At 41.9% G+C, this 14,829-nt stretch overlaps 1 protein-coding gene and 1 non-coding gene across 2 annotated transcripts; one reads left to right on the top strand and one right to left on the bottom strand.

The window, feature by feature from the left end:
* Nucleotides 1–590: 590 nt before the first annotated feature.
* Nucleotides 591–678, bottom strand: trnar-ucu (transfer RNA arginine (anticodon UCU)). Its single transcript is given in 2 exon segments — nucleotides 591–626; nucleotides 642–678. It is a non-coding gene; the product is annotated as a tRNA-Arg (tRNA).
* Nucleotides 679–1,345: 667 nt separating this feature from the next.
* Nucleotides 1,346–10,653, top strand: coro1b (coronin, actin binding protein, 1B). Its single transcript, XM_070993150.1, has 12 exons — nucleotides 1,346–1,510; nucleotides 1,619–1,767; nucleotides 2,968–3,170; nucleotides 3,447–3,569; nucleotides 4,848–4,974; nucleotides 6,407–6,588; nucleotides 6,758–6,877; nucleotides 7,685–7,789; nucleotides 7,896–8,041; nucleotides 8,637–8,694; nucleotides 8,846–9,184; nucleotides 9,270–10,653. Exons 3-12 carry the CDS (start codon nucleotides 2,970–2,972, stop codon nucleotides 9,390–9,392), a joined length of 1,524 nt encoding a protein of 507 aa, XP_070849251.1. The 5' UTR covers nucleotides 1,346–1,510; nucleotides 1,619–1,767; nucleotides 2,968–2,969; the 3' UTR covers nucleotides 9,393–10,653.
* The last annotated feature ends 4,176 nt before the right edge of the window (nucleotides 10,654–14,829 follow it).

The raw sequence follows: 14,829 nt of genomic DNA, 5'->3' as shown, positions 1-14,829 counted from the left end.
GGTAGATCAGTAAATTGGCTGATTGCTGTTACTTGAGTGATGTGGTTCTTTCACTGTTGGATTGAGCCACGGCAAGGGGCATGTCTGTTACCACGGGAAAATATAACATTGACATGAATGAATATGATTTATGTTGGGAGAATAAACTAACAGTATTTTACTATTACTTTCGTGCTGACTTGTGTTGAGATCAGGCAACCAGACACCCGGTGAAGTCACGGCTAAAAAAATCAACGGATCCGGTTTTATTAGTGGCTTCCCTTATCGTTGTTCATTTATTTCGAAGGATATAATCGGAAACCCACTTCATTGTATTTTGATAGATATTTAATTCTTTACTGCTAACTAGGTTGCCTTAGCTAATGTTAAACATATTGTTCACATAAAATTACGTAGACATGGGACAAATCCTAGTTCTCATCCACAACAGATAATAGGTTACGTACGCGCTTACGTTAACATAGTTTGCGCTTATCTTAACATAGTTTGCGCTTATCTTGAGAGTGTGGAAAAAACGAACTGACGAATACCGTTCATCAGGACGAAAGCCTAACATTTCAGTAATTATCGTTACATGGAAAGTAAAAGTGCGACTCCGGTGGGACTCGAACCCACAACCTTTGAATCACTTTGCTTCTGCCTAGAAGTCCAATGCGCTATCCATTGCGCCACGGAGCCACCTGTTGCAGTCGAGTCGCATCACACCATTTAAGGAAGAATCCAAGTGGTGACACGTCTGTGGGTGGTTCTTGAGTTTGCGAATACTGCTTATACCTCTCACTGACTCACAATCGGGATAACTACTGGGAACAAATAATGAGCCAGTCGTGTGTCATATTAAACACTAGGTGGCGCTGAAGTGCCATACAACCAGGCCAGCGCAATTCACCATTGTTCTGATAACATTCGATAAATAATATGAAATGTAATGATAATAGAATAAAACTCTAAATGTATTTAAAAGAATTTCTTTCTGATTTAACTAGGAACACTGAAACACGTCCTGTGTGGGTGCATATTAAAGCACACAAAGTATCTGGTTGCGAGGTGCCATACGCAAACAATCCTGGATAAAACACTTTTTTATATCACATTCAAGTCTTTCTTTGTATCATACTTGTTTATTATTTCATGCATGTGCTGTATGGTCAAAGCAGACACTGAAACATGTATGACTGGTGACTTAGTTTGCTAAACTCGCTAATATTCCATCCTCCAGTTTAAGGCAGTTTTCGCAGGTGGGTAAACATCCGGTCTGGCAGACAGGAATCTAGACGTCAACGGATGATATCACTCTTGACTCCTGCGTGTCTTTGATATATCCTGCCATGAGCGGAAGTGTCTGGGATTCTGCTCAACCCACCGCTCTGTATTAGTCGTTTGTAGGGGAACGCGGCGAAGCGCGTCTGCATCTCTTCTCACATTATCACCACCATCAGCCGGGCTCCGTTCAGCGTCGACGTGCACCATTTAATGTAGCTGTATACCAACACGGGACATGCTCTATCAGGTTAGGCTTTTCCTTCATTAGCCATGCGTAATTAGTGGCAAACCAGCGCGAGAGGAGCGGAAGACTTTCGAATGGGGTTTTCTTTCTAATGGACGTATTTTGTTATAGGTCTGCGCAGTCGACGTGAACGCCTGCCTGGACACAGGAGAGGATTAAGTTACTGTTCCTGGCGGCGGATTATTTTATTGGCCTCCTCCTGTCACGCCCGAGTCTTTGGTGATCCTTTTTCCAATTAGGAGAGGTCTCTCAAAAGCCAGGTATGGTATTGTCCTGAAAGTAATAACCTTGCCATTGCCTTGAATTGTCTCATTGTGGGCTGAACTACGCATTAATATACGTTCTTTGTTGCTGATGGCTGTAGTTACTCTTTGCAAAAGCTTCATTCATCCTATTGTGTGCAGACAACAATGGAACCCAGAACAGAAATTATGTAAAAAATACTGTGACTATTTAACAATATTGCAAGTAATTCAAAGCACCATTATAGAATTGAAGAACAATGCTTAGTACCACATATCTACACTGTTGGACTTTATTGCACACAATTGAATGGATGTGGAGCAGCTTTTCCTCACAAGCTGCTGGGGGGGGGGGGGGGGGGGGGGGTTCAGACTACAGGCTGCATACCTGCCAAAATACAATTTGCTTTGACAACTGTGGAGCATTAGGTAGATGCCATGTAGTGTTACTGGGTCCCCTCAGCAGCTCTGCCTGCCCAACCCCCTCCCCTCACAGCCACAGCATGTTTTGGTTTCAGGCGGATCATGCCCTTTTGTCCACTGGAGCCTGACTGTACTTTCCAGGACAGGCTCCCACCATGAAAGAACTCGCCTGCTGTTTTGACAGCCCCCTTTCTCTCTCGCTGACGTCTAAGGATTGCTGGGTGTTCGCTGAATAAACTGTAAAATCACTGAATGTACAATGATTTAATGAACCGGACACACATGCAGAAAGCGGCAATAAAGTTTGTTCAGTTGTTGAGGAGTGCACATGTGCAAAACTAAAGGAAAAACATCAGTTTTGGGATTATTAGTGCTGGTGTGTTCTTTCAAATGGCAGGTTTAGATGTAGGGTTTAAAGGAAGTTCCACACTGAATAGCAAAAGAAAGAAAAGAAATGCTTCAAGCCAAAAGTTTGTCCTGAAAAATGCTTTTTTTTCTGCAGGCTTTCTCATGCAAATAGCCAACTCAGTCTTTGTGCATTGAAGAAACCCGCAATAAGGCCTGGAACAGTTAATGTAATGGCCTTAAAATACTGAACTGTCAGACAAAAGTATTACAAAGGCATCTACAGCACATGTTTTACTGTGCCACAAGTGGTTCAGTCTGAGCTGCCACTTATTATTTTTTTCATTATCAAAAAAAAGTCACATTTTCCAAGAGGTGACACCAAAAAATAGCATTTGTTTGTGAGAATATGAGCCGTAGATGAAGTCGTTTTCTTCGTTTCCTCCACAGACATGTCGTTTCGGCGAGTGGTCAGGCAGAGCAAGTTCCGCCACGTCTTCGCCCAGGCGTGGAAAGCTGAGCACTGCATCGACGACGTCAGAGTGTCCCGCGTGACGTGGGACAGCCCCCTCTGTGCGGTCAACCCCAAGTTCATCGCCGTCATCGTCGAAGCCGGCGGAGGAGGGGCCTTCCTCGTTGTTCCCATCAGCAAGGTTCAGCCCTCTCTGCGATATGTTCAGCATCAAATACAGGGGATCAATATTTTTAAAAGCCTCTATCTTGTTTCCCCATCTTCCACTCTGCTACTAAAAGCAATATGTCAGCAACTCTCTGACACCTCGCTCTGTGTCAAGCTAATGCATATGCAGCACTTTTACAGTTCCAACAGCCAAATAGTGGACAAAGGTTGTACTCCTGTGATGTATTAAAAAGTTTCTCCAGCCACCTGTCACAGTGTCATGATTTCAACTTTTGATTTTCTCCCACAGAGCGGCAGAATCGATCAGTCCTGTCCCACAGTGTGTGGCCACGCGGCGCCAGTGTTGGACATCCAGTGGTGTCCTCATGATGACAACGTCATTGCAAGTGCCTCGGAGGACTGCACAGTAAAGGCAGGTTAACAGTTTCAAGGCTTGTCATGCTGCTGCGCTGGAGGTTTGTGGCCCTTATCAGTTACTGGTGTCACCTGCTGTCACATATGACGCAGGTCATCCTGACTGTGCAAACTGGGTCTCTAACACCATTCTTGCCTTTGGTTAAAGGAAGTAATCTAATCTACTGCTGCTGGTTTTAAAGAGCTGTTAGTGTTTTAAAGTCCATTTTGTCATGCCAGAGTGCAGAGGCTACGCACTCAGTTTTAGCTTTCAGCCTAAAAGGAACAGTGTGAGATTTTCAGAAAAACACTTATTCCCTCTCTTGCCAAGAGATGTATGAGAAGATCGATGCACTTTGATGTCTGTGCATGAAATGTAAAGCTACAGCTGCGAGACTGTTAGCTTAGCATAGAACAAACACTGGAAGCAAGGGTAAACAAACTAGCTCTCTCAAAATGTAACAAATTCCACCTACCAGCTCCTCTGAAGCTCGCCGATTAACACGTTATATCCTGTTTGTTTGTTGAATACAAAAACTGAAGTGTGAAAATGACAATTTGTGGTTCTACAAGGGGGTATATGCTGGGCTAGTCAGGCTAGCTGTTTCCCCCTGCTTCCAGTCTGTATGCTAAGCTAAGCTAACTCCTAGCTAGCTCTGTGTTGAACACGCAGATAAGAGAGTGGCATCTTCTCATCTAACTCTGTGAAAAAAAACGAAAACTTCTGAAAATGTTGAACTATTCCTTTAAAGGTGGGGCGAGTCACTCTCCTTCACAGTGTGATTAGACGTTAACATGCCAGATTTACCGCTCCCTCCCCTTCTGCTTGTCCTGTGCACGAGCATGAATGCCACCTGTCATGTACACACAGAACAGATAGCTAGCAGGACTGTGAGGAGACATTACCAACACTTTCTCCAGAATGACTCATCCCACCTTTAAGATGCTCTTGATGATGAAAAGACTGGACACACGAAAGAAAATGCTCTTTGGGCAGAGCAAGGAAAAAGTTCTGTTTATTTGAGTGTGATTGCTTAAGATGCTGACTGGTGTAAGGCTCACCAGAGCAGAAATTAGGACTAAATAAAGGCTTTCAGCTCTCCCTGCTCTTCCTGAGGGGTGTTTTCCTCTCTGTGACCAAGAATAAACTTCTGGAAAAAACAATCTAGGCTAAATAAATGGCTAAAAATGTATGTATGAATGCATCATAGGAAACATCAGTGGCTTTCATGCACCTAAATGGATCCATCATGCGTTACTGTAAAGGCATTCACAAACAAACTGTCTTGAACTGAAGGTGTGGCAGATCCCAGATGGGGGCCCAACGAGTCCAATGACTGAGGCCCTAACCCTGGAGGCACACAGTAAACGAGTGGGAATCCTGGCTTGGCACCCATCTGCCCTCAATATCCTCCTGAGTGCAGGTAACATCAAGTACAGCAAACATGGCTGCTAACAATACCAGGGTTATGTTATCCATGTGCTAAAAATTCTACACTAGCTAGAGAAAAGTGATCTGTACTACTCCGTTTGTCAATAGTGAGAGTTTAAGAACAGCTCTTATCTTACTGTGCTGGTGTTCAGTTACAGCCAGTTCTACTGCATTATACAGGCATGGAGTTGGGTTTCCCCCCCTCAAGCAAATCATAGCCTGCAGTGCGAGTTTTAGAGCGAACATGGAAAACCTGAAACATAATTACACTTTTGTTGTTGTGTGTGTGTCCCAAACGCCCACAGGTTGTGAGTTGTGTTGTCTTACATAAGTCTGGTTTTGACCTGTAAGTGCAGCAAATCTTCTCCGTATCTCAAGTAGCCACACACACACATTGTTGAACTATGGTGATGTTTTTATTTAGAATTATAATGGAGTTAGGATTTGGTCAGAATGAGCAAGTCCAATTTAACAAAGCAGAAATTTAAAGGTGGTAACAAAAAAAAATAATGAAATTACATTAAGGCTCCATTAAACGTGGTTAAATATTTCTTGTCTAAACAAGGAAAAACACATTCTGAGCATTATATATCAGGAGTTAAACATTCAAAAACTCAGCCTCCTCAGGACTGTGGGTGTGGTTTGGTCAGATTTGGTTGGGCCAGCAGCATAAGCAAATCTTTATTCAGATATTGCTCTATTCTGATTGGTGCTCAGAAGTACATGACATCACCTTTTTCCAGCTGAGCTCTGTCCCCGTCAAAGTGGTGACACAAATGCAGAAATGTCTCATGTGTAATCACCGCTCCGGTTTGGCAGAAAATGCTAGACCTCATTTCTAAAGTCAGTGCCCGAACTGCGTGGTATTTGCATACAAGCACACACCTGTCACGTGTCAAGCCTCCTTTGTTCAGCAGATTTAAGACAATGAAACAGAACCACGTCATTACATTTCTTCAGGTGGGGCTTTCAAAACAACTTCCTGCTTTTCAGGTTGATCATTGGCTTCCTGTTGCTTTCAGAACTGTGCTAATGTACATCACCAGTTTTATGTCCTCCTCTTGGTATACAAAGCACTTAATGGTCACGGTACGCGTCAGACATGCTCTCAGTTTGCACATCTCTCAGGTGACAAGGCACCAATCTGCTTTATGTTCCTGCTTTTAGCATTCATGCACTTAAAGCACTGAATAGCCTGCCTCCTGAACTTAGATGTATTTTACTTGCTCTTAAGAAAGGCAATTAAGAACATATAGAGGCATAGATATACATGAATATATGCAGTGATTTTATCAGCTTGTAAAGCACCTTTGATTTCTTTCATATGTCATGGTTCTGCACAAATAATTCACAAACTTTCATGCTGGACACGTTTCCTCCTCAGTGAATTAACACCACACTGGGTGTTGTGTCTTTCTCTTTAGGCTGTGATAATGTGATTTGCGTGTGGAACGTGGGCACAGGAGAACTCGTGTACCAGCTGACTGATGCCCACCCAGACCTGATCTACAGTGTCAGCTGGAACAAGGACGGCAGTGCCATCTGTACCGTCTGCAAGGACAAGGCTCTGCGTGTCATCGACCCACGAAGGGGCACCGTCCTCAAGGTCATTTTGTATTTCTGCGGATGCGTACAGCAGAAGTTATATGACACTACATCATGCACAGACACGTACTTACTGTAATCCTACAGTGGCCCGTTCCTGGGTCTTTCCTCATTCCTGTGTCAAGTGTCTTCCACATCAGTCCTTCATCAGTCTTGAATTGTTGTTCTAGGTGAAAGAGAAAGTCCACGAAGGCACCCGGCCAATGAGAGCTGTGTTCCTCTCTGATGGGAAGATCCTGACCACAGGCTTCAGCCGTATGAGTGAAAGGCAGCTGGCATTGTGGGATACGGTAAGTCTGACAGGCAAGTCCAGTATAACTAAGAACTATTTGCATATTGAGCTATTCTGCAGTGCACAATTGACGTTCAGTGTCCACGTACGAAGCAGTGAACGTTTTATTCAGTAAAATGGAAAGAAAGGCTTCATCCTGTCACAGACAAACTATTAATTTTTATTTTTCCCAAATTTTTAGGGATAGATTCATCGTTTTTCACAGTCAGGTTCCTCTACAAACAATCTTTGCTTGCTGTAATCATTCATTCTGTTCATTATTGCCATTAAAAGATCACTTCTTAATGCGCCTGCAAGTGTTTATCTAATCTTAGCTTATCTAAGCTGATATGAGGCTTCAGCAATTATTCAGATCAGGTGGATATCTTCCAAATTTCACAGTAACACAAAGCCATGCTTGCTCGTGAATCTTTCCCCCATCACTTACACCAGAAGTGCATTAAGAAGTTAAATGTCAATGAACAGGAGGAATAGTTACAGCAAGCAAAAACTGTTTCAGTGTTCGTACAGTATTGGCACCTGAACCCATCCTCTAACCAACTGTTGTACTTGTATGACTTTAAACAGGCCATAACTTTGTTATTTGCCACATCTGCCATGACTGCTGTCTTTCCATAAGCTAAACCACACCATGGTTGTCGAGCACAGCATTTTCAGGAATGAAAATTAAACATTAAAACATTGCATTAAACTATGTCACTGAACATAATCTGGGCTTTTGCAGAATTGTCCAATATCAGTATATTGTAAGTAGTATTGAATTCATGTTTTGTGTGATTCTGTTTTTGTTTTTGTTTTTTTACAGAAAGATCTCTCTGAGCCAATGGCATCACAGGACATGGATACAAGTAACGGGGTTCTTCTACCCTTTTATGACCCTGACACAAACATGGTCTACCTGTTTGGAAAGGTATGACCTCGGGATTGTATAGAGAACTCAGATGGTAAAAACATTGTGTCATTTCCCATTGATTTTTGGTTCAGTTGTTTTAATCAGATTGTCTTCTGTTGTACAGGGGGACTGCACCATCCGGTATTTTGAAGTGACAGATGAATCCCCGTATGTCCACTTCCTCAGTTTATACAGCAGCAAAGAGCCTCAGAGAGGTGCAGGCTTTCTTAGTAAAAGAGGAGTGGATGTCAACAAGTGTGAAATTGCAAGGTGAATATGTTTGGTTGTGTTTTCCTTGATATTCTTTGAATTGCTATAAAAGATTTTAAAGGACTGGCGATAATCTATATTATTCTTATCTTCACCAAAGTCCACGGAAAGACCAAAAACAACAATACATCGACTCTATTAAGTATTGCCTGTGTATAGATACATATAGCTTATTACTTACTGTGTCACTGACTTCCACTGAAATGATTGAAAACACATAAATAAGGCACGCCATTGCACTGGGTAACACTGATGCCGTAAATACTTACTCACACCAAATGTGTGACCCTAATCCAAACCTAACCCTACCCAAATGTGTGTTAATCCACAGCTGAAAACGAATCCTGTTTGAGTAACTTCTGCAAAAAAGTACAGTACACATGTTTTTTAGGCAGTTACTTTGAAATTAAAGTATATATTTGATTGTATTTATATCTCCTGTAGGAACCATAGGAACCACAGTAAACCTCAATAAGTAATAAAGCATTTAAAGTCACATTTTTGTTGTCGGTCTTTTCACACGGTTTGTTGATGTCAAGAAAAATGTAGAGTACTTATCTTTCAATAAGGTGACTGATTGCCTGGTCTTCTGTAGGTTCTACAAACTCCATGAAAGGAAAGTGGAACCAATTTCTATGACTGTACCACGGAAGGTAAGCCATGCACAGCCTGTGTAAAAGTAAACCAGTTTAAAAATAACCAAATTATATTTGTTATGTTTTTAAAAATGCAATCATATGCACAGGAGGTCTATCCATGGCTGTATGATAAAAACACTCTTTTGTCTCTGTCTTGCCTCCCTAGTCAGATCTGTTTCAGGGAGATCTTTACCCGGACACAGCTGGCTTGGAGCCGGCTCTCCTGGCTGATGAATGGATCGCTGGGCAGGATGCACCGCCCCTGTTGGTCTCTCTGAGCGGTGGTTACTCAGCCCCTCCATCCAAGCACAGAGACACCCTCAGAAGCAAACCCCAGCTCGTCTCGCAGGACTCCGGGACTGGGGCCGCCCCACCTTCAGCAGACAGTGCAGCAGCTTCCACATGTACATCTACCTCTGCTGCCAAGGAGGCAGAGGAAGAAGTGCCACAGCCACGAGTAGCCACGAAGGAGACAGATGGAAATACTGAGAGACCGAAGAGAGAGGTGAGTGGACAGAATGAGACATACGAACGCGTTTCATGCTCAAAGACGTATTCTGACCCGTTCCTTCTCTCCTCGCTTCTTTCAGGATGATCTGTTGAACGAGTTGTTAGCAGAAATGAAGGCCTTGCGCGCCGTCGTCCTCGCTCAGAGCCAGAGAATCGAGTTGCTGGAGAGGCAGCTGGCTCGGATTGAGGACGGGGATGTATGAGCAAGGCGGAGAACCACTACATTCGGAGGGCATTCTTACTAAATCCATAGACCATAGCCTTACTAGAATCAACAGTACCTTAAGCTGTGAGTGGGAGAATGTAGTGAAGGGGAGCAACAAACTGTGAGTCAAGGTGGCTTACAACCAGGTCAGCTATTGTGATGGATCACAATTTGTTCTGTGATTGTTGTCCAGACTATGACTCAGAATGGGGTGTCATCTGCATAGAGTGATTTCTGACAGTGAGATAAAGTTCTGTTTTTCATATGATGAAGTATTGTAGCAGATATTTGGTGGTGGATATAGTGCATCTTTGAGCTTTGCTAAATCCTTACATTACGTTTGAAGGGCTTTGACGGAGTTGCAGTGGCACCATTGCCTCAAATTAATGCACAAAGTGATGATTAAAAGCGTTATAATAAAGCTAATGAATACTATAGCAAAGCAATCAAGCACCTCCAATGTTTTTTTTTTCTACGAAGCACTCACAAATGTAACCATTAGGGCTATTTAATCAGGTAGTTAAAGCTGCTAAACTGTGATGTAATATCAGACCCCCAGCTGTTAACTTATTGTGTGACTTGTGCTTTGTTTTACTACTTCATTATAGGACACCGTGTGTAAGGTTAATGGTAGGAAAATCTTCTGGTACATAAATCATGAGCTTGACGGTGAGAATTATGTGAATAATAGCTGACGAGAGTGTAGTTGAATATTTATGTGTTGTAATTCTGTGTAGTCTTTGCGGTCATTGAAAAGGTAACACTTTGTGATTTTTGTACCTCATGTTATCAGGTGGGAGAGTGGCTTTGAAGTTTTCTGTAACAAGAGTTGCCCAGTGGCCAGGTGTGCTTCATACCGGACATACAAATGTTACCTAAAGCTAGTTAGAGGGCATTCTCCCTAAAACAAAGGCCTGCAGTTAAGTGTTTGCAGCTACGAAAAAGAGGAAGTTACAATGAAATGTGAAGCATTTTCTACAGTTTTGAATTGCATTTGTATTGGTGTTAAAAGATGGAAAGATAGTTACTTTTTTTTTTTTTTAGTTTTTTGTTTTTTTTGTTTTTTTTTCCATTACATTTAGAAGGATTTTTGTTAACTTCTCCATCAGTCAATGGTACATTCCACACTAAACGTAACCCTTTATTACTTCGGTGATTTATATTTCCTTATGCATTTATCCCTTAACACTAACTGTAAAACCAGTAGCAGGTTAAAAGACACTACATTGTGAAAACCCAATAAACATTCATTCCTCCTTTGTATTAACGGAATGGCTTTTTATTTACACTAAGAAATGCTGTGATCATAATCATATATTTGTGGTATTTGTGATCATTTCTAGGTCAAGGCTCATTTGAATAGTGTGCATATTGAGTGTGTTGACTGTGTGCCAAGCGACTGCTGCCTACTCCAATTAAACAGACATATGCACTCACATAAAACACATTGCCTCCATAAAGAATGCAACACCCTGAAGATTTCTCACGTTTTATGTAGGCTTTTGTTGGGGTTTGTTGTGTGAATTTCACATACTTTATGTTATATTCTTATGAAGTCTCACAAATTTAATACGGGGTTGCCAATTAACCAATAATGAGGTCCCACAGATGACGGTCCACACTACATCAGAAACTACAGTGAAGTGAAGCTGTCTGATTTCAGAGAGAATAGAAAGATTTAAAACAGTTTCTGAAGTTTTCACATGAGCACAGCAGCCTCCACTATTAGCTGGAACTTCTTGAGCAATCTCATTTTTAGTAGGCCACCTAAACGAACTGAGCAACCTAGAAAGAAGGGCGATGTGTGACACAACAACAGAGTTAAATCTGGCCTGTGTGAAAGACAGGCAGCAGGGTGAGGATGAGGAAGGCACAGGGCAGCTGCTGCCAGTTTGCAAAAGCCCTTGCAATAAATAACAGAATAATCCGTGGCCTGATATAATGAAACCTAAACCCAGAAGAATGTGCAAAGCTCCACATCTTGGCACTCGAGCCACCATCATGCATAAACGTGGCTGGTGGTGGTGTCGTGAGTGGCCGTGCTGTTGTTGTGTCTGTGTTGCAGTTGTGTTAGCAGAAGTATGAGTCTGTAGTATCGGAGACCCAGATTAGGACACTAATACAACACTCTATCCAGCAGTCAACACTGAAGGAGCCTCCAAGAAATCCCAGTTTCCCAATTTATTCCAGCTAAAAACCTGTTGAGTATGAGCTGAAGATGTTGTAGCAGCTGGAACCTCTATTGGAAGTTGCAGGGTTAACAAGGTTTTCAATTAACACAAATTTTGTGAACCTGTGATTTAGAATCAGAGCTGGTTTGAAAAAGGACAGAAATTAAAAATACATTTTTGTCATCAAAAGACACAAAACAATTGCACTGGGTAAGGTGGGAAGAAAATAAGAAAGGTAATACACCCTCAGCCTCTTAAAGGGAAGAAATGAAATCTTAACTGGGTTACAATCAGTAATTTCATACATTTTGTAATTGCACACCACACAGTAATGCCCTCAGCTGGATAGTACACTGTAAAACTACTGTACAGATTTGGTACAGCTGTGTGTGGAGTGCAGGGCTGTGGCTGGCTGGCCGTCGGACTGAAAACAGGATGTGGCCATGTTTCACGTTCAGAAGCCGGGTGCTTTTTTTGAGCTTGGTCTGCTTTTTTTTTCTTTTTTTTTTTGGACAGGTTTAAATTTTACAACCATAGAGAAACTTCATATCTGTATCTAAATCTAAGAATTATCTGGATCGTGATTTAGCTTTTGGGTCATTTCGGGGCTCATTTAACCCTTTTAGACTCCCTTTTTAATGTAATGTTGAAGCTTTCACTTTGAGCTCCATTTTGATGGGAACATTTTTAACAAACCATGGCGTCATGTTCAACTCAGCTGCCCTCAACAATCTGCTGCCAAGTATGACTGTGCAGGGTTGAAATGTCTCACAGGCAATAAATACACAGCATCCTATACAAGAGAATGTTTGTTCATAAAATAGACTTATTATATGTTGCATACTGTAAGCTGCACCTGCGCTGCAAACTCAAAGTGGCAGAATTGACCTTTGTGGCGGAAAAATTCAAATATGTCTCTGTTCCTCTTTCCACAAATATATTGCACATGCTTTTAACTGTGCTATCCACCCCACCCTGTTTGATTTTGTCTTTAATCTCTATGTTCTCACCCCCTTCTGCCTCCACCTACCTTAGCTGTCTTCAACACATTTCATGCAGCAGCCCTCCTCTCATTGTCACATGCTTCCACACTGTTCAGGAGTTCCCTAAATGTCACACAAGTCAGTCTCTTACCAGAGTTTGAGCTCTAGCATCGTCTGGGACCACAAATTTGATCTTCTGATTAATCTTCTGGGTAAGTGTTTAAAACTTTATTTCCTTCCTTTTTCCATTTTTTGAATGGTGTCTTACCTTGCTTTTGCTGCACACATTTTGATTGTTTCTTAATTACAGTAATCATAATGTAAAAGCCTTATCTTTTTTCTGCTTTTCTGTATTTAATTACAGCTCCACATTAATATTTAGCTAGTTTAGATACTTGAATTTTTTGTATGTGAAATAGTGGTATAATTGCAGTATTGCCAGCATTAATTCACCACATAGGTCAGTTATCCTCATGCATTTCAGCTTCAATTGCACTTTAAGTGGGCTTATTTCTGTATTTTTTTTACTTACATATTATGTTGCTGTGTTTAATGTCACATTTTATTCAAATTTACCACGACTAAAAAAAAGTCTCCTTCCATGGCAGTCTGACTGATGCTGCTCAGATATCATTTTGACAGGAAACCAGCAGCACTGCGAGCGGTCTGCTAGCTTCCTGTCACAACACAGCACACAGTTTACAGTCAAAGAAGATAAAGGCAATACAGACTTCCTGTTACATCTCCTGTATATGTAGTTATGTATGGTACAACAATGAGCCTGTGGTTACATTTCTGCCAGCATGAATGTAACATTTCTTGCTAATCTGCTGAAATAATACTACAAAATTGAATGAGATGGAGAAACTTTTATTTTGCTCGTCTATTGTCCAGATGATATTATACATACATGTTGTCATTTAAACAAGTCTAAAGGTTTAGCTGGAAACACCATGCATTATTTAGTTGTCTAATTTTATCATTTCTAGATCCTGAATATAAATTTGCCAACGGATCCCCTTGTGTCGAAAACCTGATGACTACAAAATTCTGCCTGTAACCGTGACACCAAGCCAGTGGGATATTTCTTCTCATCAGAGACTTTCTAAGGAGGTAAAGGACTTTGAAAATCTAATTTGTCTCAGTATTGTGGAAATTACAGATTTCCGGTGTTCTTGGAAAGGAGGAGCATTGCATTGAGACCTGGTTCGAACAGTCTGCATAATGATGAGAATATTGATACCACTTACATGTCTGTAAACTATGAAGTTACAGTCAGCAGCTAGCTATCTTTTCGTAGCTTAGCTTAGCTTAGCTTAGCTTAGCGTAAAGATTGGAAAGAGGGGAAAACAGCTAGCCTGACACTGCCCAAAGGTAAGAAAATCCATGTATCAGCACTTCTAAAGCTCACTAATTCGTACATTACATCGTGTTCATTTTATTTAACAAACATGTAAAAGTAACAATTTGCTGTTTTATGAGGGGTTTTGTGTTATTTCTTGGAGCCTGGGGCCAGCATTAGGCATTAGCTGTTTCTCCCTGATTTCAATGTTTATGTCAAGCTAAGCTAACAGGCTGCTTTAGCTACCACACAGTGAGAGTGGCAAGAGTGACAGTAGACAGTAAATAAGTGAATTCCCCAAAAACTTGTGTAAAAGTGCCATGAAATACCAAAACATTCACAAAAATGAATAAATCCCAATGTGTGACCATGCTAACTCAGCTAATTTTTTCTCTCTCTTCACTTCAGGCATGGCTGACTCTGGGACCACCATGCCAAAATCCACGCCGACTGTGCTGATCCTTTTTTTCTGCCTAATCGCTTTAATTGTACTGCTGATTTTTTTGTACAAGAAGCTGAACAGGGAGGCCAATGGAGAATATACCATCCGCCGCATGGTGTACAAGGAAGGAGGGATCAGGGACCGGGTGAGGGGTGCAGCAGTAGCTCTGGGGACACGTCTCGGGGTCCAGCTGTGGCCTGGCAGTGGTACTGATGAGGATGGAGAGGAAATGCAGGAAGTCCAAGATGAGGAGGGACAGTTGGAGGAAGGTGATAGCCAGGGGAGTGACAGTGAGGAAGAGGAGGAGGAGAAGGAAGAGCAGTGCAGTGAGGGTAAAGGAAAAGGAGGTGACTCTTCAGGTGATAACTCAAGTGTGGAGACTTCGGAAGGAGGGGAGCAAACCAGGCTAACAGATCAGCCAGAGGCAAAGGGAGAGATGGGGGAGAAAGGGGAGGAAAAGGAGGAGAAAGTGGGAGATGGGGAAGGCAAGGGTGAAG

This window comes from Chaetodon trifascialis, chromosome 23 (genome assembly GCF_039877785.1).
Source record: "Chaetodon trifascialis isolate fChaTrf1 chromosome 23, fChaTrf1.hap1, whole genome shotgun sequence".
Lineage (NCBI taxonomy): Eukaryota > Metazoa > Chordata > Actinopteri > Chaetodontiformes > Chaetodontidae > Chaetodon > Chaetodon trifascialis.
Note: the sequence above shows the minus strand (reverse complement) of the source record. Positions and strands in the feature narration are given on the sequence as shown.

What these genes read in the sequence shown, in the direction of transcription:
- coro1b (XM_070993150.1), top strand. Translation starts at nt 2,970, where the DNA reads ATGTCGTTTCGGCGAGTGGTCAGGCAGAGCAAGTTCCGCCACGTCTTC. An exon ending in TGGTCTACCTGTTTGGAAAG is followed by an intron (nt 7,790 to 7,895) that starts GTATGACCTCGG and finishes TCTGTTGTACAG; the next exon opens with GGGGACTGCACCATCCGGTA. An exon ending in CTGAGAGACCGAAGAGAGAG is followed by an intron (nt 9,185 to 9,269) that starts GTGAGTGGACAG and finishes CGCTTCTTTCAG; the next exon opens with GATGATCTGTTGAACGAGTT.